Source organism: Durotheca rogersii (assembly GCF_024521655.1).
Source record: "Durotheca rogersii strain YMJ 92031201 chromosome Unknown GGS23scaffold_24, whole genome shotgun sequence".
NCBI classification, from domain to species: Eukaryota; Fungi; Ascomycota; class Sordariomycetes; order Xylariales; family Xylariaceae; genus Durotheca; species Durotheca rogersii.
The window spans coordinates 468,455-492,233 of NW_026251255.1; the positions used below are offsets into that span (position 1 = coordinate 468,455).

Below are 23,779 nucleotides of genomic sequence, written 5' to 3' on the forward strand. Positions count from 1 at the left end.
GATTCTAGAAACCCCCTCTGGAGAATACCGCGGACGGCGGGACGAAGACGGGAGTGCACGTCTACGCAGATCTCGGCACGCACCCACACACATATATAGAAGGCGTCGACCAACTACGGAGAGGCAACCCGCTCAGCGCGTCTAGCTGCTTTCGTGTGCATGTCGCACGACCCGGGTCGTTCGAGGCCTCTCTCCTCGGCAGACGATAAGAGGCCTGCCCGAGGGAGAGAAGGCAGAGAGAGGGAGAGAGCCGGACGGGATACGGGATAGCATGATTTCGGGCGAGAGAGGGGAGACTGGGACAGATAGCGAGATAAGCCGGGACACAACAGTCATGCGAATTGATAATGGGGGGCGAAGAGAGCGCCAGCGCCCAGGGCTTGGTATGCTAGCCTCCTAGCCCGGTCTGTCCTGGGCGCGCCGGCTACCCCTCGCCGAGACGCGGAGAGGGACTGCCGGCCTGCACTTATCTACAGTACGGGTACGCCTGCGTACGGAGGCTCACGACGGCGCTTTGGGGACGAGCGCAAGGTGTGTCGGAGATGCATAGGCCGGGTTGCGACGGGCAGGCGGACGAGGGAGCGGGCGTGTGAGGAAGTTGGGTGAGTTGTAAGGGCATATATGCGATGAAAAAACGAGCAAAAAAGAGCAAAAAAGGTTGTGCCAGTGGATGCGGTCATATAGTTCGTGTGGGTAGCTGTCGATTCGTGTTGTCCAAGTGATGGGTGGCCTCACCAGGGCGAGGAGGAGTAGGGGGTTTATCTTTAGGGATGTCGAGTTTGTTAGTGGCATTATGACTGGTGTAGTAAGTGAGTAGAGAAGCACTGTTAGCTACTAACCCTTACCTACAACTGTTAGGGCGAGGATCACGGTCCGTTCGTAGGTGTCGTGGTGTGCGTAGAATCGATTGCGGATATATACAATACATACGATTTTTTATTTCTGTGTAGCTACAGTAGGCGCCGTATGGGTATACGACGTAAAATCGCGACCGCTTTTACTAGGTATGTATCCCACATTTTTGCTGCGTGTAGATGACATATAGACATTCGACGCTCTCTACCCCTCCCTCAGCTGACCGCCAAGCGCCTCATCATTTTCATTTTCCTTCCTTTTTGTGGCCCGGCTATTTAGTAGCCAGGATGGCTTCCTTCACGATGGTCACGCCAGTCGCAATCTCGGGCTCGCTGATCGTGAGGGGCGGCACAAACCTGAGCGTGTTGGTTCCGCAAGTGAGAACCAGCAAGCCCCTTTGTCTGGCTGCATCCACGATCGGGACCGGGTCGCGGGTCAGCTGCATGCCGAGAATCAGACCTCTCCCGCGGATCTCTGTTATGTCCTCGGGGAACTTTTTTTGCAGCGACTTCAACTGCCGCTTAAGGAACCTTGACCTATCGTGGACGGTGCGCTGTAGCTCCGGGTTCGAGAGCAGATCAACTGCGTGATAGGCGACGCGGCACGCCAACACGTTGCCGCCGAATGTCGTGCCGTGGTCTCCGATCTGGATCTTCTCGCTCACGTGGCCGTTGACGATGGCGGCGCCGATGGGGAAGCCGTTTCCGAGTGCCTTCGCCGTGGTGAGGATGTCGGGATGTGCCTCCTTGGGCAGATGGCCGTGCGCCCAGAGATGACCCGTCCTCGACAGACCGCACTGGATCTCGTCGTAGATTAGGACGGCGCCAACCTGGCGACACCGATTCGCCAAAGCGATAAGAAACTCGTCGCTGGCGACATTGACGCCCCCCTCGCCCTGGATGGGCTCGACGATTACGCCGCACGTCTTCTCCGTTACGAGATTATCGATTCCCTCGAGGTTGTTGTATGTCCCGTACCTGAAGCCCGGCACCATGGGCGTAAACGGCTCTTGGTACTTCGGATTCGGGGTTGCCGACAAACTGCCCATGGTCCGGCCGTGGAAGGAGCCGTGAAAGGACACCACCTCATACTTTTCCCCGGAGGGGTCCAAGGCCTTGCCTACTTTGCGGGAGAACTTGATGGCGGCCTCGTTTGCCTCGGTGCCCGAATTGCAGAGGAAGACGCTCGCTGCGTCATGCATTGCGCCGGATTCGACGGTCTTCTTCACGAGTTTTTTGCACAGAGGACCCGTCCAGCAGTTATGGTAAAGATTGGATGCGTGCCATAACGTCTTGGCCTGACGGGGCAACGAGTCAGTAGATGTAGGCAACGAGGACCCGTCAAGGAGTTGACCAAGCTGAGAGGGTTGCGCCTCACCTGGTCTGAGAGAAGCGCAGCTAGCTCCGCGTTGCTATGACCCAGCGAGTTGACGGCTATTCCGGCCGTGAAGTCTAGATACTTCCGACCCCTCAGGTCGTGCAGGAATGAACCCTCGCCCTTGACGAAGACGAGCGGCGGCCTGGCATAAGTCGCCAGCATGTACTTGGCATAGTCCGACACGAAGACTCCACTTCTAGAGTCCTTGCTGGGGTCGCCTTTGGGCAAAGGTGGAGTTGAATCACGATAATCTTGGAAAGGGTTGAAGGAGGAGGAGCACCGTACCCCGGCGGATGCGAGTCGTCGCATAGGAAGCCGGACAAGAGCCATGCTGCGCGGATCCCGAGACTGGTCTTCTCCCTTGTCCTTATAGTGAGCGAATCGAGACGTGTAGAGGCCGCACCCACTTGGCCAACCTGTGGAAAGACAGGGAGAGAGCCAGCCGTCGGTTTACCCAGCGAAACCTGCCCGCCAATTTGTTTACAGCTGTGTAAAGCGAGCGAGCGAGCGGGAGTTTGACGATGACTGCTACGACGTCCCGATGCGCGACCAATGGCTTATCGATAGAGAAGATGTCACTGAAGCTCGGCAAAAATCTCGACGGCTCCGCCCTCCGATCTCGCAATCCCCTTCCAGATTAGTCATAGCAAGTACCTGGGTACTTACTTACCTCCTAGCAGGTGATCAGGTTTCTCCATCTTAGGTAATCTGACCGGGAGAGGTCGAAAGGAGACGAGAATCACCCAGAATTCTCCCCATTGCGCAAAGCCTCTCTCCTTCTCATCAATTGGGCCCTTCGCTCTGAAAATGCTCTGGGAATTCTCCGATAATGCCAGTTGAAGCCGCTGTGCAGTCAGCGTCCGCCACTCAACCGCTGCAGGTTTACGACTGAGGATTGACCACCCGCAGCAGACGATCGTTTCGTATTATCGGCGAGCGCATCTCGTCGAGGCTCGCACTCGTGATGTCGGGTATATCGCCTCTAGCCTCTGCGCCAACGCGGCTCACAAGGGTCGCGCGAGCCGCGCCGACAGCGTGAAATGTGCTTCGCACAAGTCGCCTACCACTTAGTTATGCCATGTATGCCTCCAGCCGGCTTGTGAGGCTTATCGTCGGTAATGTTAGCTCGTCCCCGTGTCGCTGACACTCGGTTGGATGCCCGGTAGCCTGGGAATCCATTCCTCCGGCCCCTGGCGGTCCCCCAGACCGGGCAGGCATTGTCTGTCAGGTGGGTATGTGGGGGATCAAGTAGGCGAATCTGCTGATCGATTAGCGTCCCTCACCATGAGCGACTTTCACATGTCAGGACCTGGCTTGTTCGCCCTGTCGCCGCAAACGTCACCACGACGAGCCGATAGGCTTGATGTGTCTCATCGCCGGCCACCATTCACGAGCTTCCAAATTCATCCTGTCAGCTTGGTCAGCAAAACCTCCCGAAGTTTACTATGGCCTACCGGCTTTATCGCCTGTAGCCTTCGGCCTTTCCGTCGTGATCCCTATATCTGTTCACTGCTTCCGACATGTCCTAGGGTCTACTATCTCGCTATCTTGCTCTTCGAGCTCCGTCGTAAATCAAGGGTTGTCCATTAGACACCCCCCGGTTCCGACTCGTCTCTCCCTTGGCGCCACGTTCGCTGGCAGGAAGCATGTCGTAGTTCACATGCCGTGTGCTTCGAAGCCGACGCTTCCATCGGTTCCGTCGGTCTAAGCCTACTAGACTCGTCGTACATACCCCCACCATCTATGTCGCTGAACTGGCGTAGCTGTTTCGAAATTTTAATGTGGAAGCCCTGATCGTTATTGATACAAAAATTCCCTTTGTTCTTCGTCCTACCTTCGTCCCATGAGCCGCCGTGCAAGATGATAGACCACGTCCTCGGAAAACCCTCTGTAAAGTCGCGCAGGCTTCAGGTCCTTGCTGTGTTGGCGTTCTGGTCCTTTTACCTATTCAGGTGAGGTTCTAACGTCGATCGACCTCAGAACGAGACAGCTGACGATTTATGACATAGAGGGCACAGACACGGACCGCCATCTGTTCGGTACTTGTCCAAGATCTCTTCGAAGCTGTTGACAACATGGCAGACCATCGTTCTTACCATGATGTACCTCTACGCCGCCCGGAACTTCAGTACCCTCGTCGGGCTTGCTAGTCCGGAGCCGATGGCAAATATGTACGATGCGAAGTACTTCCGCGCCACGTGGGTTCTGACCGCGCTCGATGCGGGCTTCTGGACGGCCATGAAGATTAAGAGGAAGTGGGCACGCGACATCGCCAGCCTGGTCTTCTCGTTGTTCTATCTGTTCGCTGCGGAACGCGCAGACGAGAAGGTGCGGAAAGTCCGGGGAGCATTGACGGTCGAACACCTACGGGTTAGCTGGAATAAAGGAACCACGCCGTACCTCCAAGCTGCTCAGAACCTGATGCGCCCCCGGTTCACGCGCTGGCCGCCGCGAGCCATCCGCATCCCTCGGCCTAGCTCTAGCGACTACAAGGATTCCGTCGCTGGCTGGCTGTACTACGACGGACCCATCTCGGACTTGGAACATATCAACAAAATGATCCTTGATATTCCTGGCGGAGGCTTTATGGCGATGGACCCGCGATGTAATGACGATAAACTCTTCGCTTGGGCCGGAAAGACGGGTCTTCCGATCCTTAGCTTGGACTATAAGAAGGCACCGGAATTTCCGTACCCATACGCCCTCAATGAGTGTTTTGATGTATACACGACCATCGTCAGGAGCAAAGGGCGATGCATAGGGATGTCAGGGACGCACGTTCCAAAGGTGGTGGTGACGGGCGATAGTGCTGGCGGCAATCTTGCGACCGCAATGACCCTGATGGTGATCGGGAGTATCGTTAACACGCGTCAATCCTCAGCCCAAACAGAGCTACCTCTTCCAGTTGGCCTCGTGCTCATGTACCCCAGCCTAGATATGAACATTGGAAACTGGATGTCCGATGAGCAGATGTCTCTTATTAAAGACCGCCGGATGCGAGCGACAAATAAGGATTATCTGCGTCGGAAGAATATGCAGTACAACGATTTGGTCGGCACACCTCACCAGTCAGACGACGAAGACGACGACCCCTCTGGCCTAGCACCCGGTGAAAACCGACTACAGACATCATCAGTCAACGGCGCAGATCAAAACGGGTCCCTCAGCCCCCATCCTGAATACTCCCATGCTAACCGCCAAACGTGGACGAAATCGCCCTTACCCTCAACTGCTGTCTCGAAACAAGGGTCCAATTCCGTGTCGACATCACACCGGCCTGAGCCGATGCGAACTCGTTTAGCTATGGCCTCTATGATCTCCTATTTTAACGACCGTGTCCTCACCCCCGAAATGATGCGCGCAATAATCATATTGTACATCGGGCCGCATAACCGACCCGACTTTTCCCAAGACTACCTGCTATCCCCGATCCTAGCGCCCGACAGCCTGCTAGAAAAGTTCCCGAAGACGCACTTTCTCACCGGGGAACGCGATCCGCTAGTCGATGATACCGTCATCTTCGCCGGGCGCCTACGCCGGGCGAAACAAGCTTTCCACTCGCAACGAAGTTCGCAGGGTATGGGTGGCTTGGACGATGTCACCGACTTCGACGAGAAGGACGTAGCCGAAATCGTATTGATACCGGGCATCAGCCACGGTTTCATGCAATTTCCGTCGGCGTACCCGCCAGCGTGGAAATTGATCGATCGCTGTGCGCACTGGGCTGTGGAGCTGCTTAATAACGAAGAGACACGCAATATGCGCGAACAGCAGAGCTTGTCGCGACGTTACCACGCCCGCACCGAATCGAGCGGGGACGAAGATCGGCCGCTCGAGATAAGCATGACCAAAATGCGGACGAGAGCTACTAGCGACGAGTCCAAGGCGAGGCCACCAGCGAACGACTCCGATAAAGCGGAGGGAGTCGGCGAAAGTAAGAGGACGAACGGAAACTCGAAGAAAAGGAGGTCTACCGCTAGGACAGGGTCCGGTCAGAGATCCAAGAGTATCGTTAAACTGAATAGTTCAGATGACCTCCTCGGGCGACGCATGCAGGGCCTCGCCGGCTCATTGACTGGAGCACAGGAGGAAGAATAAGCAATGCTCAATGATGTTGTTTTTTTCTCCCTCGAGCTTGTGATGGTGTTTTATCCCATGCTTCGGTATACGAAACGGCCTGCCTGCCAAGTTCTAGCAGCAGTAGATGATGTCCCCATCTGGGGATCTCCTTCGCTACTATAGGCCTCGGTCTTACTTGCCGAGCGTCGTCATTGCGGGAAATCCCCATAGGTCGGTAGCCCATATCACGGTATCCCCAATGCCTTGGCACTCGGATCGGCCCGCGGCATATGACCCAATGCTCGCCAACGCGGTTAAATATCATACCACGCATACTCATACACGTAATACCGGCCTCCCTAATCGTCGCCATAGCAAAGCTACTTTGTATCGTATGCCACCTTCTCAGTCCGTTCGGTGATCGTGAGAAGAGTCTCTCCAAGACGTCGCGATTAGCCCTCGAGAGTGTCTAGGCGACTACACAAGTCAATCAATCCCTTGCCGGGAAGTCCGGAAGAAATATGAATATTGAGCCAAATCCATGTTCTTTCCACCCCCATCCTCCCCCTTGAGTTCTCCACTCGCACCTCTTGATGCCTTAGGCTTACGGTATTTCGGTGCTTCTTCAGCCAGCAGCGCTTCTCCAATCATTTCCCGTAGTGGACGTCCGATCATATGGAGGAGGAGGAGCCAGACGCAGACACATGCATCCTCGGCGACCATGCGAGCCACGAATGGAGGCCAACCCATCCGCAAGGGACCAATTTCTCCTGGGTCAACCTTCGGCGGAAAACAAGGGGGAGGGCGGGGCGGGGAGAGGAGTTTCGGCGACTAGTTTACATTATCTGAACGGAGAGGTAACCTTGGCTGCATTATTGTATCACTCTCGGCCAAGAGCTGAAAGTGTTAGCCGGCTAAAGCAACTGGAGATTGGATAAGGTCGGATGGGACACGCGTGCAGGATTCTAAGCCTGCTACTGTCGATAGCAGCGGCAGCAGCAAAAACCACCACCACCACTTCTCCCTGCTCCGCAGATGGGCGACTCCAGTTACAGCCCTGGGCAGGGACCGGAGGGGAATAGCTGCTCGCTCGTCTCCTCGATCTCGACTCGCGCGATCCAGTTTTTGACTATCCGGTATTGTAAAACCGCCGATGATCGATAATTTACACGAGGCTTCGATGGCGGCAAGAAGGCCGGGAAGGTAAGAAAGTAGGTAAAGGAGAGGGTGGGAAGGAGAGGGGTCGACATCTGACAGGCCGAAGAAGAAATCTCCCGATGGGGGGGCGCTGGTTGCGAATCAGTATTATTTACCATAGGGTGATCGAATCGTACGCTTCAGGAATAGGTCGCCGGCGGCCTCTCTTGCGGAAACGCTGGAAGACGACCCCCATTCTCGCACCCCCGTCTTGATTATTTGTAGGCTGCGCGCGTGATTGCTAGCGAACAATATGTGTCCCGCCACGCCACGCATACACCTGTGTCTCGCTGCCCAGTTCAGCCGGCGTTACCTATCTCCTTCAAGATCCCGCCTCTAGCCATCCATCCAGCCAGCCACAACGAGAGCCAGAGGGACCAGCTAGCTGCACCGGTCGTAGCATACACAGGCGATAGATTCCCTGCCCAACGGTCGAAGACACGATGGGAGGCACCGAGTATACTCGGCTCGACCGCAGCAGCGTCCTGGAGGCGCTCGAGGCCCGACTGGCCCCGCCCCTGCCCTCAGGCGCGGGCCAGAGCCGCCCCTTTCCCCCCCACGATGTCGGCCCGCTCGTGCAGCTGTTTCGCGTCCATCCTCCGTCCTCATCTTCATCGTCGTCGTCCTCCTCCTCTGACGGAGGCAGCGCGCCGCCGACGCCGCCGACTCTCGACAGTGCTGGGTTTCCTGGGAAGGCTTGCTGTATGTCCCGCTCACCCATCCTCCCCGTCCCCCAAACACGCCTCAAGGGAGCGGGAGAGGGACGCGGCATATCACCACTAACACAACACCACTTGGCTTTTAGTCTCTCGCGGGCCAGAGAGTCCCGGACAGCGTGCCCCAGCGGGCTCCGGGGGCGAAATGGTCGGGGAACCCGATGCGAGTCTCGGTCTCGCGCGAGAGGACACCGACGCTGACGCGGTCGAAACCAAACTGCGCCACGGGCGCGCGCGGCGGCGACGGCGGAGGAGAAAGGGTGCGAGTTCGTCCGGGGGGGAGCATGGGAGCGGGGAGAAGGGACAGGTCGACTGCAGTTTGTGAGATTTCGTCGGGGGTAGGAATGTCGACTGCGGTAGCCCCTCGTGTTTCGGCTGACTAGTTGGCGCCTTCGACCCGTTGAGTGTGTGTAAGGGACCGGTAGTTAGAGAAGGACTGAAAGCTGCCTATGATGGGGTAGCCTCTGCGTAAAAGATACCATATGAGGATTATGAAAATGGGTTTCGGTACCAGTTCATCACCTTTCAGCCTTCATGCCGATACCGTCTTTCTTCTTCGAGGTTATCTCTGTATGTCACTCCCGAACTGCACGGTCCGAGGGCCGCCCGGATTAGGCCCTAACACCACTAAGGGCACTGTAGTAGGCAGTTATGGACTTCCCCATGAATCAGCTGAGGTTCGCAAATCGATGCCCATCCCTATCCGTCCAAGGTCGACCACGCACCTAAGGTGTGTAAGTGGTCGTACCGGTCACTGCTTTAATCAGTGCCGTGTTCTTCCTCCCCCCCTCCTCCCAATTCCCCATAGAGTTTTAGCCCTTGGGAATAAGAAGCCATCTCCTAGTTGAGAGTTTACACATGGCTAGAAGGTCTAGGAACCTATCTTTCTTCGTCCCAGGTCATCTATCATCGCCTCGTTCCCCAGTTTTGTGTCAGTTATCTTTCCCTTTGTCGCACAATGATTCATCGCGTCTAAAAGCATCGACCTCGAGGGGTTGTCATAGTACCCTACGAACAAGTAGGAGTATATCTGCCAGCCTATTAGCGAGCATTAGACCGTCGCCATTGGCTGGCTCTATTCTCGGCCAGCGAGCCATTGCTGTCTATGATTACGTAAGCGTTTTTATATAAGAGACAGAATCTTGGAGGCCATCTCGCCACGAATTAAGTTAGAAAGTGCTTCTAGGGCAGTTTATTCCCTATCCCCTTGATAAGGCATATCGGGGTACGACGATACGTTAGAGAGAAATAGTCCGTGTTGCTGGCTTGTTTCTTTTGCTGACCCTCCCTCTATAGGGGTAAACTGAGTAGCCCGGTTTTTGAGGTAGGTGGATCCCGTTCACATACGAAATTTAAGTGATTCTTGATATAAGTTAGTAACGTCGGCCCTCAGTAGTGCTGGTCGTAAGGGCTTACAAGGCCCTGTTGCTCCCAAGGCAGATCATGGGAAACGCTGGCGGACCAACAGACCAACGATAATACTACGCAGTAGGTAATATGCCATGACAGGGCCTGCTGATCTTAGCAAGACGATATCGCAAATAGCGTCGCTAACAAATCGCCATGGTGCCCAGGAGTACGGCGTTTGTATTCTATGTGTTTATCACACACCTGGGTTCATTTAGACACTAGCTCGCTCCACTTGTCTATCCCCTCGAACAACCACGCACATCGACGATCCTTCGTGGTTCGGGGCCATCTAGCCCCAAAGTAAGAGCGCACCAAATCCTACCCCCCAACCGAGTGGTATTTGTGTGGTACCAAACCAGTCGACTTGTAGTCCTGCTGGGAAATCCCGCTCGGTGTATCTGTCCTTCAGCAGTCTGCTACCTTGGGGCCGGAAGCCAACTACGACAATCGATGCCGGCTACGGTTGGTAGGGCTACGCTGACCAGAAGGGGATGTGTGCATACTGTAATATTGTACAGGGTTCGGTCAAGCCCCTGGATGCGCACACTTGCCCAATTGGCGCGGGAGAACTAGCGGCCCCGTCCTGACTAGGATCCATCGGACGCTATCCGCAGGTGTGTAGAGACGACTAACCTCAGTATGTGCTGCGTGGTGGGTATGGAGAACTCCTGTGTACACCAACAAGCCCAAGCCTTAGCTATTTTTAAACCGGACGGATATCATTCCCTTCTGAAGCCTACCTCATGTAGTGTGGCCGCTATCCCATAACCGCTAGCTAGGCCGCCAACAGCTCCAAATCTCACATCACGCTATCTCCTTTCTTATTGGGATGATGAGTCAATTTTTGGTTCCTCGGTGTCTTAGCCCGTCGAGTCAACATGGCGCCGGTAATAGGCACATCCGCCGAGCTATTCGCCGGATGTGATAGCCGCCCGGCAAGCAGGCAGAGAGACAGTATGGGAGTTGTGTAGTGGTTTACTGTAAACTCATGTATATTAATTAATATTTGACCTAATTCTTTCTGTAGTGACCCATGATAGCCTCGAGTTTACGACCTGACTCTCGGGCCATGATAATTGGCGGAAACCCGCCCGCGAACTGCGAATGAGCCCATCTCGAGTCGAAGTCGCAGATTGAGCTGAACACCACTACGGCGCCCAGCTACTCATGGGTAGCATAGCCCAATATTCGTGCTGTTTCACGATCCTGCGCTCTGCAGGAGGGTAGGAATCGGGCTCCTTTCTTCACTCAACCCTGCAATTGCTGATAACAAAATGCCCTCTCCCCCCCATAAGACGAAGTCGCCATCTATCTAGACCAACCCCCGCCCCCTCTCTACTACATAGGACGGAGTGGTTTCGAGCGGCAACTGGGCTGACCTGCAGAGCTGATCAAACTGACATCTCCTTAGCGTACAACCGTTGTAGCGCCGTAGGGATCTAATACTACGCACTCTCCCCGGGAGGATCCATGGGGCAGAGGTCGACCGAACTACACCGGCACCTGGAGGCCGCCGTCTCCAGACTCCCTCTCGCATCCTTAGCGCCATTTAATTTGGTAGATAGATAATTTAACTAATATAGGAGGCGTACGAAGTGTACAAGTATATCCTATGTTAGGTACCTGACTTAGGTAGATGTGTCTTATGCTCCCTTGACCTAAGCTGTAATATCCTTGCTGGTATTCACGGAAATGGTGTGAATTTAGCAGAGCACATTCGGAGACAGGGACGTGCCTACGGAGTCGCATATTAAACCCGCACCGTAATAGCGCCCACCGTGGCCCACCGCCGTACAAAACCGGCCAGACAGAAGTTCCTATCTACGCGAGCAAAGAACCGAGTTGGCGATTGGGTACAGTAGAATAATCGAACTGACCAAATCACCGTTAATCCGGGTCTATGTGGTCGGTATCTGTAGTTTCTCTGTTCTATGCGGCGAGACACGTCAGAGCCATCTCAGAATCGTCTCCCACGACTCTGGTGATGCTCTTCTCACCAGTTCCGTCGCGCACCTCGTAGGTATCGTTATACTCTTCTCAACTCACTTCACCAACTCCGTCCGAGTATTGTCACCTCTCGACCTTCAGCTGCCCCCTCGATGGTAGGGGGGACGTGCGATGGGCGAGCGATCTATCGACGATAGCCTTCGTGAACAGCAAACCCCCCCCCCCCCCCCCCTCCCCCCTACCATCGCCAAGAGACCATATCCTCATTGATGCCCTTTCTCTGGACGCATAAACTCGGAACCGGATCCCCGGACTGGCGCTGGACCCAATGGCGGATGTGACGGCCGTCACTGGAAAACTCGCCGTGGCAAGGGTGGCGCGGCTTTCACGAAGCTAAGCGGGTCGATTGAAAGCCTGTTCCTCCGGGCAGGGATAGCTCTTAGGAAGAAACAACCTTGTCTGCCGACGTGCTTAAGCGCCTCCGGGGGCATGCCCGTGAAGGTATGAAGGAAGCTTACGCCGAAGATAGCGAGATCCTGATCCATGCCGCTAAGCCAGAGCAAGCGCCCATCGACCCATTCGGGTCACCGGCGGACGGGAGCACACGGGGCCCGGGGGCGGCGCGCTGCGCCAGCGCTTGCCGAGCGTCACGCCGCGGCTCCCAGATCACCAATCATGCCTGTGCGACTCCAGCCAGTGGCACGGCCATCCGAGAGGACGACGTTCCTTCGCCTAGCTCCTTTCCAGCGCGAGCGACGATCCAAGACCGGAGACAAGGTTCTCTAAAGTCATCGTGGCGACCCCTACCGGCCGAAAAGCCTCGATGGAAACGGGCAGCCGCTTAGACGAGTCGAACCACAGCCTGAAATCGAGAGAAAACGACGTAGAGAAGAAGGAAGCCGTGCAGCGGGCGACAAGTGAGGCCATATCTGTAGCGGAAGCGTCGTGGCTTTCCGTTCTAGCAGGGGCGCGAAACGGAACCTGGCAAAAAACGGAGAAAAACGTCTATTGGACTAGACCCGTTTGCGCCCTCACCGTTTTCGACAGAGCAATCGGCATTTCTCCATTTCTCAATGACAGTTACGTAATCACGGCCAGGGGTTATGAGTCGTGCACTTCCAAAGCAATGCATGAGTACATCTCTTTTTTTCTTGGGCTCCCCAAGCGATCGCTTTTGCAGACCCCGGCACAGCGCCGTCGTGCAGCCCTCGTTCTTGTCGCGTACGCGAGAAGCCCAAGGCGGAGCTATTGCTGTCGGTTCCGCGTCCTCGGAGCTGTAGTCGACGGCGCAGCCCTTGGCGGACCTCCACACCATCCTAAGCTGCGTCTGACGACGTTGGAGTGCATGCTTGGTGGACGGAAGGCCGGTCCTGTTCGAAATATCTAGCTGAAACCGAGCGTACCTGGCTCGGACTCTCGCACGCCGTGAGATTTTAGTTGTCCGAAGCTGCCCTATCGACGCTCGGTCACACCGCAGGTAAAAACACGTGTATCGGCCTCAGACGAGGCTCGGAGTCTCGCCCGCGTCCTGCGACTGTCATCGGGTGCTCGGCAGGACTTCGCCCGCAGCGTGGGAGTCTCAGGCGAGAGAGAGATAGCCTGGCGGGGTGATATCAGTCGAATCTGGCATATCGTGGCTGCATCTCACAGATGGGCGAGGACAGGAGGTGATTCGTCGAGCTGGACCGCGAGAAGGGCTGGGTCCAGGGTCTCGTCTGCTGGACTTCCTTTTTCGTAAGCGCTGACGAAAAGCCACCGGCAGTAACAGGTCACGGAAGAGGAACCAGAAGGGTGGCAATATTCAGCAAGCGAAGTGCATTAATTTTTACCTGATCCTGGCGCGCGCGGGTGATGTCCTATGTCCAAGTAGGAGCCTGCCGTATACACATATCAGGCATGTATGATCAAGGGCAATAGAGCGAGTTGCGGTGCTAAGCCTTCGCCCGTAGGCACATCCCTCGAGGCCCATCATCGACCACGCCTCGACCGGAGAGAAAGTAAAATCCTCAGACGTGGAAGGACATTGCGTGCCTATCGTCGCCGTCGTATCCTTCTCGCCCACCGCCTCTTTTAGTCAGACTGCCTGCTTCTCCCTGTCTCTCTCCTCCTCTTTCCCCCTCCCTCCTTGCGATTCCCCTATTTAGCTAGTGTATCTTTGTGCATTTGCTAACGGGAAAACAATGCCAACCCCTTGGCGATACGGAAACATGTATCCCAAAGCCAAGAAGGTAGCCTCGTAGTTTGTGTGCTTTCGAGGAAAAGAGTGAAGGGGAAGTGGGGGGAAAGGGGGGGGAGAGAAGAGAAAGGGGGATGGTATTTTTCTTGTTAGAAAGGAGCTCCAGTAGAGACAGTAGTAGATGTATAATATCTGGTATTGCTAGCATCTTCGAGAGCGCTCCAGAAATTCTGTTTATAAATAAAAAGACGTGAAGAGAATCAGAGAACAAAGTAAAAAAGAAACGAAGGGGACCAAGAAAAAAAAAGCTGAGACGGGCGTGCAGGCGTCGTGATAGATAGGTAGACATGCCAAACAACCCCAACCTTGGTGTCCACCAGCACCACCGGATCAGAAAAGAAGAACAAGAACAAGAGCAAGAAAATACCGGGTATTAAGCCGTGACGATGCGAAGAATGGTATAAAATAAATGTACAAGTCGTGTATGTGTATGATATGCGTCGCGGAAGAAAAAATCTCTCACGCACTCACTCGCTCGCTCGCTCGCTTTCTCTCTGTATTTCCGTCTCCCTCGCCTGCTGCCCGCCCTTCTTGCCCTCTCTGGCTCGCCCAGCGCGCGTCTCCCCCCCTTCTCTCTGGCTTCCCGAAGAGAGTTTCGAGGGGAAAAAAAAAATCAAAAACAAATCGGGGGGGAAACCATAAACGGGTATTCGTTCGTTTGTTCGTTTGTTCGTTCGTCAAACTCGTAGTCTCGTCGGGCGCGTCGACCGGCGGGTTTCTCTCTCTTTCTCCCCGTCTCTCCCTTCCCCCTTTTCCCCCTCCACACCGTAAGTTCTCCCGCAGGCCTCGCCGGCTCTAGATTATGTTGGCGATGCTGATGCGCTCGGTGTTGCGGCTGCTCGCGGACGGGGGGCCCGCGCCCCCAGCCGCCGGGCTGTTGCGGCTGCTGCCCGGGTCGCCGGCCGGCGCCAGGCACGGCACCCCGGGCTCCATCTTGATCGGGGGCAGCGTCTGCGCGCGCGGCGCGTACGCCGCCGCCGGGCCCAGCACGCCCGCCGCGAGCCCGCGCGTCACCTCGAGCAGCGCGTCCCAGCCGCCCCAGTCCTCGCGCTCCTGCGCGCTGAGCCCCGTGCGGTGGTCCGGGTGCGCGAGGCCCGCGGCCGCGGACGACGCGGACAAGGGGGGCGGAGGCGGCGGCGGCGGTGGTGGCGGCGCCTCGCGCTCCGCGCCCGCCCACACCCAGGCCGTCTCGGCGCCGGCCTGCAGGTCGGCGCTGACGTAGATGAGGAGCTCCTCGTCGCGCAGCAGCGCGTCCTGGACGGCGCGGGGGTCGGGCTGGGCGGCGGCGGCGGCGGCGGCAGTGGGCGAGGGGTAGCCGGGGGTGGCGGCGGCGCGCGGGAGCAGGGCGAGCAGCTCCTGCTGCTTGGCGCGCAGGGTCTGCAGGAAGAAGGCGAGGAAGCGGCCGCAGGGGACGGCGACGTCGCGGCGGGCGTCGACGGACTTGAGGGCGCGCAGGCACGTCAGCGCGAGGTCGTAGAGCCCGGTGAGGAGGAGGAAGAGGGTGCAGCGGAAGACGTGGGTGACGAGCAGGGCGGTGGCGGTGTCGGCGAGCGTCGCGTTGGTCCGGGCGATGAGCTTCGTCGTCTCGACGGCCGTGAGCATGCACTGCTTGATGGCCTCGCTGCGGGCGTCGGGCGGGCAGCTCGGCGAGAGGTTGTGGCGGTGGAGGTGCAGCCGCGCGCTGAGGACGTAGGCGAGGGGCATGAGGACGTGGGGCGGGACGGGGGCGATGCTGTTGGCGTCGCAGGCCTCGGGGATCATCTTCTGGCAGGCGAGGAAGTGGTTGTCGAGGGCGGCGAGCGGCGGCGGCGCGATGAAGGGGTGGGCGAAGGCGCGGCGCACGGCGGAGAACGAGCGGACTATGTTAATGATGAAGTGGAGGTAGTGGGTCAGGGGGTTGACGTTCGGGGGCGGGTGGACGGGACCCTCGGTGTGCAGGAAGTGGTCGTCGACGGGCTCGGGCAGCGCGGTGTCGCAGTCGGCGTCGTCGATCACGAAGGGGCGCCCGAGCTCTAGCGCGAGCATTCGATCGAATATGTAGATCGCCCACCAGACCCGCCTCCGCATGTCGGCCTCGACCCGGGACCGCAGCCCGGCCACCTCGAGGTGGAGGTCGAAGTCCTGGGCGGCGCGCGCCGCCTTGCCCAGCCACGTCCACGCCGCCGACTTGAGGTTCAGCTCGTTCAGCGCGAGCGCCGTCAGGAACGCGCCTCGCACGCTGTCGAGGTCGAAGTCGTTGTTCCACGGATCCGTCAGGCTCCTCGACGCCTCCAGGAACTCGCTCGCTCGCAGGGTCCGGTCCGGGTGCGGATCGTTGCTAAATAGGCTGCCCATCGCCAACACCGCGAAGAACATGGAATGCCACGAGATGGGGACCCGCTGTATGTTAGTATTTTGATAGAGCTCTTCCACCTGGTGCTGCAGCGTCGGCCAGTGTAAGATGGGCATCATGATGTGCACCGCCCCGTAGTACGTGTGGAGGAGCCGGTCCGTCGTCGCTTTCGGGGGAAGCGGTGGTCTCGGGTGGTCGAAGGCGATCGTAGCCGTAGCCGGCGCCTGTCGGTACGGCGCCGGGGGCTTCGCCAGCCCTTTCGAGAAACTTCGGTAGGCCGCCCGCGCTCGCGCCGGGTCTTGTAGCAAAGCGGTGGCTCGCCTCCGCCGCCTCGGCTCCGAGTTCAGGTCTGGCGGCAGCTGCGGCGACAACGTCTCGCTCCCCTCAGCGTCGACGTCCATGTGCTCGCCCCGCTCGGCGAGCGTGCGCCGCAGGTTGCTGTTCTCCTTCCGCACTCGCTCTATTTGCTTCTCTAGATCCTGCACCTGTTTAATGGACGACATCCGCCGGTTGGTCTCCTTGGTAAATTGGCATTTTACGTTGCGGCTTGAGCACTCCGAGCAGCTCGTCGTTTCTGTGGCATCACATTTGACCTTTCTTTCCCGGCAGGCGTCGCAACTTTATATAGACGTACGGAATACGAGAAGCAAGTATTGGTTTCCCGCTCAGCCGCCCCCTTTCCCCCTTTGTGCGATCATGTCGCTGAAAAGGGGGGAGAGGGAGGGAGAGGAGGGGGGACACCAATACCCGTCCTCTCGAGACCCCGTACCTTAAAGTCAGCATTGAATTTCTCTACGAAGAGGAGAGAAAAGGAGGAAAGGAGGAGCGAGGCCGAGATAATAATGGCATCACGAAATCTTAATCCCCCTTCGCCGAAGCGTGAACCACGGTGCAGGATCTCCCCCCGCTACGCGAAGCACATACCTAGGATCCTTCCTCCTCTGGCGGTAGGCGCGCTTCTGAGTCGAGACATTAGCTGCTAGCTGAGAGTTCGAGAGTCTCGGAGTACTCGCCACCGAATCAGTGGGTGGTAGCGACTCTCGGCCCATCACGGAGGTTGCTGCCACCGGCGTGTAGGGCTGGAATCCCGTCGTCTGGGACACGGGAGGCAGCTGGGGAATCCCTATGGGCTGCGGTGGCTGCGTCGTAGTCGGCCTAGAGCCGGATCCTATCAAGTTGCCTAGGAGCTGAGCCTGCGGTCGGGGCGAGGTCGCCGACGAGACGGAGGAAGAGTCATACGATCTCGTAGAGGGATTGGGCGAGCGAGGAAAAGGGTTGTGCGAGGATGCTGCCATCTTTACAGGAATTCCGAGGGCCGATCTGCTGGTGGCTTGTCAGGAGGAGTCTCCTCGCGTTGGGCTCTCCCCAGCTGAACGAGTATCCGGGGAGAGTTACCGATCAAGGGACATGTAGAGAGTTCTGTTGCGGAACGTCTTCTCGGGGGCGGCCAGATATTAGGAAAGCATCCAGGCACCATTCCACCGTGGTCAAGTTCTAGGACGATAAACATGCGGCGGGTGGTAATGGCGATGGATGATGATGATGGTGGTGGTGGTGATGGCTTGTGGTGGAGGAGGAGGAGAGGTACTGCACTTTTTCGGCGGGGGTTCCTGACTGGAGTTACAGCAACCCTCGCACCAATGCCGTAGAATCCGAGAGTCTAACACACGCGAATCCTCGTTGTTCGCCCTCGAGAAATTCCTAGCTTAATATCAGCTGCTTTTTGCGGTGTTGCAGCAGCGTTGTGCTACTAGAAAGTCGTCCTAGCTCTAGCTCTCCTCTCTGTCTCTCCCTCTCTGTTTCTCTCCTTCGCCTGACCCGCTTCCACTGACGATCCTCAACAACCCGACAAGTCGCTCCGGGCAGGGGTTCCCAAACTACACGGGAGGGACCACCGGCTGGGAACAGAGTCTCGGGAGCGCTAGGACTATTTGTGATCCAGCATTTAATACTGCGGTCGTCTCTCTGACGTTCGGTTGGCGGTTCCTGCTAGCATCAAAGGGTATTGGGGGGAGGGGATGATTGCCTAAACAGGAAGTGAGAGTCTGCCGGCAGGCGACAAAGATCATGTACGAATATATAAAGTATCACTACAATACGGGCCTGATGTGGTGTTACTCAGGAGGGGAAGGGGGGTGGGAGGAGAGAGATTCCGACTCGACTCGACTGGAAGAGACGTGTCTTGCGGACAGGGACGATGAAGAGCACCGCCGGCAGCAGTTTTCTGGAAGAGGCAGTGATTTGAGGAGAAGGGTCGACGGTAAACACGTATGTATGTAAGGTAGGCAAGAGAGAAAGATAGGTAGATGGATAGGGTAGACAGAGAGCCAGCCGGCCAGCCAGCCATCGAGACAGCCAGACTAATACCACTACAACGCCCACCTCTGCGGCTACTGCTACTGCTATTACTAGGTACCTACATCTACTAATGCTCCTCCATAGATGTACTACGTATCAAAAGAGACGTACGTAGTTAATCCACCTTGAGTCTCCCTCCCCTGGTTCGGCGCCAAAGCAGAAAATCGGAAATATAATCTGGAGGGGTCGAACTGAATCCTTCTACTACTGCACCCCTGTAATTAGCACAGGAAAGAAACCGAGCAGGGCTGTGAGCGACGCTCCTCGACAACACGGAGGAAAAAAAGAAAAAAAAAAAGTCGCTAGCTACGGTGTTTCGAGCTACGTCGGGTGGGCCATCGGCCTGGACCCCAGCCTTGACCCTAATATAATAAGCGCAGGTCTCCATACCCGTCTCCCAACCTGCCTACACACACACGTACATACATGCCATACACACACACACACCTTATACATATGGTATGTGTGAATGTATGTATGGTACGTGTGTAGTGTAGTAAACCCTGGGGACCTTGCCAGATCAAGGGGGGGCCGCCCGCGACGGCGAATCGGACCTCTATGCAAAAAGAGCTTGATAATAATAAGGACTCCCTCTAGGCATGTACGTAGGTTCTTCCGCGGTCCTTACCATGCTTAACTGATGGTCTATATTACAGGCTAGCCTGGCTCCCCCCCCCCTTTCCCTCACCCTATATGTACGTACATAGGTAGGTAAACAGGGTAATGGGTGTGAGTGTGTGAGTGTGTGAGTGTGAGTGTATGTTCGGGTCGGTATGTACGTACGGATATAATACAGAGATAATAATATTACGGTACAGTAAGTCCTTTCTCGCTCGCTCCCTTGCTCCCTCACTCCTTCGCTCAAGGCTTTGGGCGGATACTGATTCTCGCTGGCACCGGACGCCAATGACTTGTCAGACACAGAACCAGAAAGGAGAAAAAAGGGAAGGAAGGGAAGAAGAAACGAGGAAACGCATCGCCGGGTTGATGCTAACTAGGAATGGAGCCCCCCAAGTGCGTGTACATGTAGGCGTATATGTCTCTGGGTGCGTGTGTACTCATATGGAGATGTGTATGTGTACTTTTATGCGACATTTCCCTTGTCTCCCCCGGTCTGCCCACGATGCACGTAGTTATGTACCCATATGTGGATGTAATATGTGGATGTACGTACGCCGGGCATCCTGATATCGGTTCGGTTTCGGTTGCTCTGCCCTGGTCACGGTATGTATGTACACAGGCCTACCTATGTATAGGAATCTCAGACTATGCAACCTCCACACTGGAACGCCGTACCGTAGCTCGCACATTATTTTAGTGCAGGACATCTCTGGGTAGGACTGGTTGGCTAGCTGGCCGGCGGGTGGGCGAGTCGGCATTCCTCTCGGTTGTGCCATGTAAACCAGGCCCGTTCGGGTGCATGATGTGCATTCGGGACCCAAGAACACAAGACGAGGTGCGAGGGCGTCTTCTTCTTATCTTCCCTTGTAATTTTTCCCTCCTTTTTTTTCCTCGTCCTCAGCTCGGTTTACGTCGAATCTTACACCCCTTTCCCCGTAACACCCACCCCCCCTTGGTCCCATCCCCTTCTTCTCCGTCGTTGTCCTCATCGTGTCGCCCGTCATTGGCGCTGCCGGCCATTCAGCCGTTTAACTTGGCATCGCGCCAAATTAGCAGCGAGGAAGAGATGGTGCAAATGCAATAACAGTCTATGCCACATAGGTGTGTAGGGGGATGGAGGCATTTCCTTGGCCGGCGGCAGTGGCCGGTCCGCTGTGTTAGCAGATTGTGACAAGCATGACTAGGACCAGACAGCGTAGGTATACAATTGTCTGTGAGCCCGTGACCCGATCGCTCTTTTTAATAAAACCTGGCATATGAAAAGAGGAGCGTCCCACTGGCGGACAACGGCTCACGACAGGGCCAGAGTATGGTCACCAAGGAAGACTAGTTTGAAACGTACCAAAGATCGAGTGCTCTCCGTGCTCATGCCGATGTAACCTGATCGCTTGGTCGAGTTACTACAGGAGCCTAGATGATAAACTCCGAGTTGTTGGCGACCCAGATGTTGGGTGCGTGCTGCTGCTGCTGACTGATTGACAGACAGACAGACAACACTCTTTCCCCTCTTTACCTCTGTCCCTCGGTACTCGGAATGCAATCCGTATCCTTTCCTGTCCGCTCTTCCCTTCTCTTCCCATCCCCGTCCCTCCTCTCTCTCTCCCTTTTTTAGTCTTGTTTCTTTCTTCTGTCTTTAATACCGGCTGTATGCGAGTATGAGTATGTTGATATTCTCCATCTCCCTGCTGCTGAGACCTGTCGCAATCTCTTAGCATCAAACATGTGGCGTTTCCCACAGCCGTCCCAAAGAGAACCGACTGTTTTACTAGCCTGCCCCTCAATCTTCCTCGAAAGAGTTAGTGATCCCGGGACGATCTGATCACTTTCAGGGCACGTTTTTTCTGTCCTGGTGACAGCCCTAGCACTCGGGCTAGGGACAGCCTGTTCGCCGCCCCCTCCGGGGCCCCTTCGACCGTAGTAATCTATGTAATCTGGCTGGGGTTGAGGAGAGACCATTGGGGAGTCCATGGAGAACATGCAAGGTGCCGGAAAGAGAGATCACGCTACAAACAGTGTACACGGCCTGCATAACCCATAGCTGTAGGCAGTAGAGGTAGTGTGCGTACAGAGAACGTAGCAGTCGGCCCAGCTTTGGATCCCCCCCTGTTCGCGCTTGATGAGGGACGATTCCGGTCCGACAGGGGGACGATGGAGTATTCCGCTCTAGTACAATCCCATGCCAGTTGATGAAGGGGCCGAAAAAATGCACTGCCTGCCGCATTTTCACTATGGCGTCCTTCCAGAGTATCAGCACATGACCATTTCTTGCTTGCCCACGGCCACACACACACATATATACACACCTCCCTACACACCTCTAGGTGGGCGCTAATCGGCAAATAACGAGCAAGCCTCAGCCCAGCTGGGAGCCGTGCCGCCACGCAGCATCGAGGTCCGTGTATCTGCCCAGCTGGGATCGTAGCGTACCTAGTTATCCCCCAGGCCCGGAAGAGAGCGCGTAGGTTCATCGTCAAATACCGCCGCCACCCTCCACGGGGCGATCAGGTTCGCGACCATGGGCGATCCCACCCCGAGAGAGAGAAGAGAGCGCCGTCAAATGCCACACAAACGAGGTCGAAGATACCATACGCGCATACACACAGACACGCACAGATATCTACCTACCTACCTACCTACCTACCTACCTACCTATATGTACATGCATGCATATATAGTCGAGACGTACGTGTGTACATACACGCCTACGTGCCCCAGGAAGAGAAAAACCGGGGGTGAGGCGGCTACAACGGGCGATGGCCACCGGCCAATAATCACAGTCGGAGCCCGTAGGGAGAGACATTGTGCCGAGCAGAATCTGTCCCACTTGCTGGAACTCTTGCGGTGGAGACGTCCGGCCTCTCTGACTGGCATCGCATCACTTGCAAATGTCCCTCTCTCTCGCATTCTACACAGCCATGTCTATAGCACCTCGCTTAAGGCGAAGAGAACTCGTCAGCAAGGGCCAGCTGGTTTCACCAATAGCCTGCGCGCGGATGGCTTGGGAACTCGTTAATCTCAAGCCATGCGAATGGAAAGCAGGGCAACTAGGATAAATCTCACCGAAATCCGTTTCAATCCCCTAGTAGGCATGGCCGATGATGGGCAGAGGCCACGCGAACGGGTAGCAGCCAACAGCAGCGCGGCAAGGATATTGCGCAATGAATACTCATAAGGATCAAAGCTTGCGGAGGATCTCCCAGCAATCATAATAATAACAACACAACTATAAGGCTAAGATTTAGGCGCTATTCCTCTTTGTCCGCGACTTGAGCGAAACTGGGGGGTCATTCTACGCAGCAGACGCGATGGCATCCCGGGAGGAGGATGGTTCTAGCCCTCGCCGAGCCGGAACCATCGACCTGCGCGCGCGACAGGCTCTGCTGAGCACGGGTTGGACTCCAGATCGGTTGGCAATCCTCGGAAGTGACTAAGCTATACTGGATCACGGCCCCCGTTCGAGGCGGATGAGCCTCAGTTGGCCTACACAGGTACATTCTTGCATAGACGGTTGCATGTAGAGTATCGAGATCGTCAGGGGATTGATCCGAGGCTCCTGGGGGGGGACAACCTCGCCAGGCCAAGTCACAAGGGCGAAGCAACACTCATTCCGGAAGCTGTTGTTACCTGCTACTGTCTCCTCTACCTACATACTTATGTGTGCACGCAGAGTGCGTGATTGATACCTACATCCGGCGCACACATATACATACACACAATTACGACGGATCCCGTGCTGTGCAGGTACACGATGCAGGCATCGTACTGAATGATCCTATCTAGGATGTGGGAGAGATGTGCACTCACATGTATGTAGGCAATCGGTATGATTGCAACGTAGGGAGAGACAACACGGAGCAAAGGCGTCAGCGTAACAGGAAGCGTTCTATGTAAACCTGCATATATAGGTATGTGTGCACATGAGACCCAATATTCACAAGGCCCGAGAGCCACATGCCATCCGCTGGGAGAGACGGTATCTTTCTTGGCTTCGGATTCTCCAGGCGTTGCTTGATGGCTTCTGGGGTTTGTCGGTTTCATCCTTACGCCGCACCTCTTGCTTATTGCGGGAGGCGCTGGATCCATGTCCTACAGGCAGGCCATCCCATCCAGATACACACATGCATTCACGTCTACCTACCTACCTACCTTGTACGTGCTTCTGATACAGAATCTCTGTGGCATAGATCCATAAATGAAAACCCCTTCTCCTCCAGCCCGAACGGGAAGGATCGTCGAGCCTAGCAGACGAGAAACGCCTGAAGCCAAGGACGGACAAGCAGGGGGGATCCAGAGAACTCCCAACGCAGCAGTTTTCTGTACACACATGCATACACACCTACCTACGTGCCGACTACTTATATGAGTAGTACTCGCATTACACACATACTTACCTACATGTGTATATTCACACAGGTATATTCATACACCAATACGCCAGAATTCCTGGAATGCAAGGGATGGACGATGGATGAACGGATCGATGGATCGAGCGAAGGACGGTTGGTTGGTTGGTCCGGATGCAGGAATAGGGGAAGGCCTGTTACGTAGTAACCGAGCCCACGCGACAAGAGGTTACCTACCGCTTTAACCACGCTATATGTGTACGTGCTGTATTTACATATACTACATCGTACAGGGATCCCTAGACCGGCACCGTTAACTGGTTTCTGA

At 56.0% G+C, this 23,779-nt stretch overlaps 7 protein-coding genes across 7 annotated transcripts; 2 read left to right on the plus strand and 5 right to left on the minus strand.

The window, feature by feature from the left end:
* Nucleotides 1–399: 399 nt before the first annotated feature.
* GGS23DRAFT_581360 (uncharacterized protein) lies at nucleotides 400–885 on the minus strand. Its single transcript, XM_051517182.1, has one exon. It carries the CDS (start codon nucleotides 790–792, stop codon nucleotides 502–504), a length of 291 nt encoding a protein of 96 aa, XP_051369138.1. The 5' UTR covers nucleotides 793–885; the 3' UTR covers nucleotides 400–501.
* A 74-nt stretch (nucleotides 886–959) lies between these two features.
* GGS23DRAFT_236603 (putative acetylornithine aminotransferase precursor) lies at nucleotides 960–2,974 on the minus strand. Its single transcript, XM_051512109.1, has 2 exons — nucleotides 2,233–2,974; nucleotides 960–2,152 (listed from the first exon to the last, which is right to left on the minus strand). Exons 1-2 carry the CDS (start codon nucleotides 2,560–2,562, stop codon nucleotides 1,127–1,129), a joined length of 1,356 nt encoding a protein of 451 aa, XP_051369139.1. The 5' UTR covers nucleotides 2,563–2,974; the 3' UTR covers nucleotides 960–1,126.
* A 633-nt stretch (nucleotides 2,975–3,607) lies between these two features.
* On the plus strand, nucleotides 3,608–6,620 carry GGS23DRAFT_236713 (alpha/beta-hydrolase). Its single transcript, XM_051512111.1, has 2 exons — nucleotides 3,608–4,184; nucleotides 4,242–6,620. Exons 1-2 carry the CDS (start codon nucleotides 4,093–4,095, stop codon nucleotides 6,328–6,330), a joined length of 2,181 nt encoding a protein of 726 aa, XP_051369140.1. The 5' UTR covers nucleotides 3,608–4,092; the 3' UTR covers nucleotides 6,331–6,620.
* An 832-nt stretch (nucleotides 6,621–7,452) lies between these two features.
* GGS23DRAFT_236633 (uncharacterized protein) lies at nucleotides 7,453–8,937 on the minus strand. Its single transcript, XM_051512110.1, has 4 exons — nucleotides 8,930–8,937; nucleotides 8,716–8,840; nucleotides 7,626–8,594; nucleotides 7,453–7,579 (listed from the first exon to the last, which is right to left on the minus strand). The coding sequence occupies exons 2-3, from the start codon at nucleotides 8,721–8,723 to the stop codon at nucleotides 7,811–7,813; spliced, it is 792 nt and encodes a 263-aa protein (XP_051369141.1). The 5' UTR covers nucleotides 8,724–8,840; nucleotides 8,930–8,937; the 3' UTR covers nucleotides 7,453–7,579; nucleotides 7,626–7,810.
* Nucleotides 8,938–13,670: 4,733 nt separating this feature from the next.
* GGS23DRAFT_236809 (uncharacterized protein) lies at nucleotides 13,671–14,341 on the minus strand. The gene has a single exon (XM_051512112.1). The coding sequence runs from the start codon at nucleotides 14,084–14,086 to the stop codon at nucleotides 13,706–13,708; it is 381 nt and encodes a 126-aa protein (XP_051369142.1). The 5' UTR covers nucleotides 14,087–14,341; the 3' UTR covers nucleotides 13,671–13,705.
* GGS23DRAFT_236817 (fungal-specific transcription factor domain-containing protein) lies at nucleotides 14,342–17,809 on the minus strand. Its single transcript, XM_051512113.1, has 4 exons — nucleotides 17,143–17,809; nucleotides 17,054–17,088; nucleotides 14,960–16,747; nucleotides 14,342–14,748 (listed from the first exon to the last, which is right to left on the minus strand). Exons 1-4 carry the CDS (start codon nucleotides 17,422–17,424, stop codon nucleotides 14,598–14,600), a joined length of 2,256 nt encoding a protein of 751 aa, XP_051369143.1. The 5' UTR covers nucleotides 17,425–17,809; the 3' UTR covers nucleotides 14,342–14,597.
* Nucleotides 17,810–21,537: 3,728 nt separating this feature from the next.
* On the plus strand, nucleotides 21,538–22,256 carry GGS23DRAFT_236960 (uncharacterized protein). The gene has a single exon (XM_051512115.1). The coding sequence runs from the start codon at nucleotides 21,624–21,626 to the stop codon at nucleotides 22,119–22,121; it is 498 nt and encodes a 165-aa protein (XP_051369144.1). The 5' UTR covers nucleotides 21,538–21,623; the 3' UTR covers nucleotides 22,122–22,256.
* Nucleotides 22,257–23,779: the final 1,523 nt, after the last annotated feature.